This window comes from Amphimedon queenslandica, unplaced genomic scaffold, assembly GCF_000090795.2.
Source record: "Amphimedon queenslandica unplaced genomic scaffold, v1.1 AMPQUscaffold_13465, whole genome shotgun sequence".
NCBI classification, from domain to species: domain Eukaryota; kingdom Metazoa; phylum Porifera; class Demospongiae; order Haplosclerida; family Niphatidae; genus Amphimedon; species Amphimedon queenslandica.
This window is the reverse complement of record NW_003546299.1, coordinates 264,247-266,218: the sequence shown is the minus strand read 5'-3', so window position 1 is coordinate 266,218 and position 1,972 is coordinate 264,247. Positions and strand designations below refer to the sequence as shown.

General features: G+C 39.4%; 2 protein-coding genes across 2 annotated transcripts in view; both read left to right on the top strand.

Moving 5' to 3' along the window:
• LOC105312230 (gamma-butyrobetaine dioxygenase-like) overlaps nt 1-1,972 on the top strand; it is a 6,708-nt gene that overhangs the window by 2,514 nt on the left and 2,222 nt on the right. The gene's annotated exons all lie outside the window — the stretch shown is intronic.
• Nucleotides 7-546, top strand: LOC109581059 (kanadaptin-like). Its single transcript, XM_019994818.1, has 2 exons — nt 7-420; nt 494-546. The coding sequence occupies exons 1-2, from the start codon at nt 69-71 to the stop codon at nt 541-543; spliced, it is 402 nt and encodes a 133-aa protein (XP_019850377.1). The 5' UTR covers nt 7-68; the 3' UTR covers nt 544-546.

Below are 1,972 nucleotides of genomic sequence, written 5' to 3'. Positions count from 1 at the left end.
TTGCAGAGCCATACAGATTGCCTGATTCAATAAAGATTGGTACTGTTTCCGCTCCTCCCTCCTCAACAATGTCCACTAAACAAACTGAATGTCAGGATAATCCTTTTAATCCAGCTCTGAATACACAAGAGCAACTTGAGCCCAATGATGTAATCCAATCCCAACCGTTAAAACAAACACTCTTGTCTTGTGATACTACTGATAGTCATGACAACTCCAGATCTACTGATAATGACAATCCTCTTTCTCATACTTCCAACACTACACCCTCTCTTTCACCTTCTCTTCTCCTCCCTCCTCCTCCTAAAAAGAAAGTAATTGGTCCTTCTTTGCCGATTAGAAAGGAACCAACTGACAAGAAGGAAGATGACAATCAATGGCAAGAAGATGATAACTATGCATCATGGCTACCTCCTGAAGGTTTGTGTGACTGACACACGTGCACATGTAAATGTTATGCATATGTTTCAAGAGTGTTCTCTATTTGCTGTAGATCAAACTGGAGATGGAAGAACTAAACTTAATGAAAAATTTGGATATTAAAAAGAAAGTAATTTTAAAATTTTGTTTTCATAACTATTCTAAAAAATAATTTCAATGCTTAAGTTCTAAATTTCACACGAAACAGTTAAAAAGTGGAAGAATACATGTCATTCTTATTGTTAATTTGTAATTGTCTACAATAAGACTTTATTAATGATGATTCTGAACCTTCAGAAGATGTTGGAGAAATGGTTACAACCGTTCCATAGCGATCTACAGTGATATCTTGGTGTTTCCAACGAATATACATCATTATCAAATAATAGGCAGTAAATGTAATCCCTACTAGTAGTCCACGGCCTGCTGATGTTATAGCATGTGCTAATTGAAGGTGCTCTTCATGTAATTTACATTCATCAAGACTGGTACTGCACTCAAGTAATCTGTATAAATGGTCACTTAAACTGAACCAATTCATCCCTAAGTAAAGCACAGAGTGTGCCAGAATTGGAAGAACTTGCTTCATCCAAACGCCAACTTCTTCTCCATCTTTTTTCATTTGAGTATATCTTCTAGGCATACCACAAAACACTATCACTATGACAAGGAAAGTGTTCATCACTTCAACAACGAGACGTGGCATATCAATATACATTATATTCTTAATCTGGCTTATGTCAGTGCCATAGCCACACCAATCCTGGAGCAATCCTTTATTATCATAATATGCTAATATTGATATCCATGTGTACGTTAATGGTAATGTAATTGGTACTAGCACATAACCAACCTCAAACTTCCATGAATATTTCACAGCAAATGTTATGAGAAGCATGTGTACTGTAGCAGTGAGTGTGAACAGTACACCCATCATAGAGACGGTCCTGTATAAGTATCCAGTTGTGACACAGTACCAACAATTCCCAGTTATGTCACCGCCTGTATCATTGCAATAGAGAGAATGATCTATGACGGGTGCTACCTGGATCATTATAATAATGGAACGAGCAGTAGAGGCTAGAATTATGTAGAGGATGAGCCGCAGGGTTGGGAGTTTACGATCATCTTTATCTCTACAGGTAGAAGCAGCAGCGAGTATAAACACTAAGATGCAGCTAAGAAGAGCTCCTGCAGCAATACTGGAGCGAGCTATCAGCAACGTATGCCACTGTGTATCTTCATTTGCCATTGTTCCTCTACTGTGAGCTAGGGAGCCTTTAAAAATTGATGATGCTTGATCTGACCAATTAAATGCCGGCTCTCACATGGGCACTGGTTATAGATATACCACGTGATAACACGTGGTTGTACCACGCCCGTTACAAACCCACGCCCCAATCGAATGATCCCAATTTCCCCAAACACAGAAAACAGCAAGACACTCGATAAGACAATAATGTGGAGGTCATTGTTGCTCAAGGGAAGGGGATTGTCTCTCCCTCTTCTCTCAGTGTCCCGCTACTCCAGTGCTGTCTCCGTGAGTCAAGAC

Bases quoted from the DNA above. Each gene is read 5' to 3' on its own strand.
- LOC109581059 (XM_019994818.1), top strand. From the start codon at position 69: ATGTCCACTAAACAAACTGAATGTCAGGATAATCCTTTTAATCCAGCT. The intron at 421-493 runs GTTTGTGTGACT...TATTTGCTGTAG, and splicing joins ATCATGGCTACCTCCTGAAG to ATCAAACTGGAGATGGAAGA.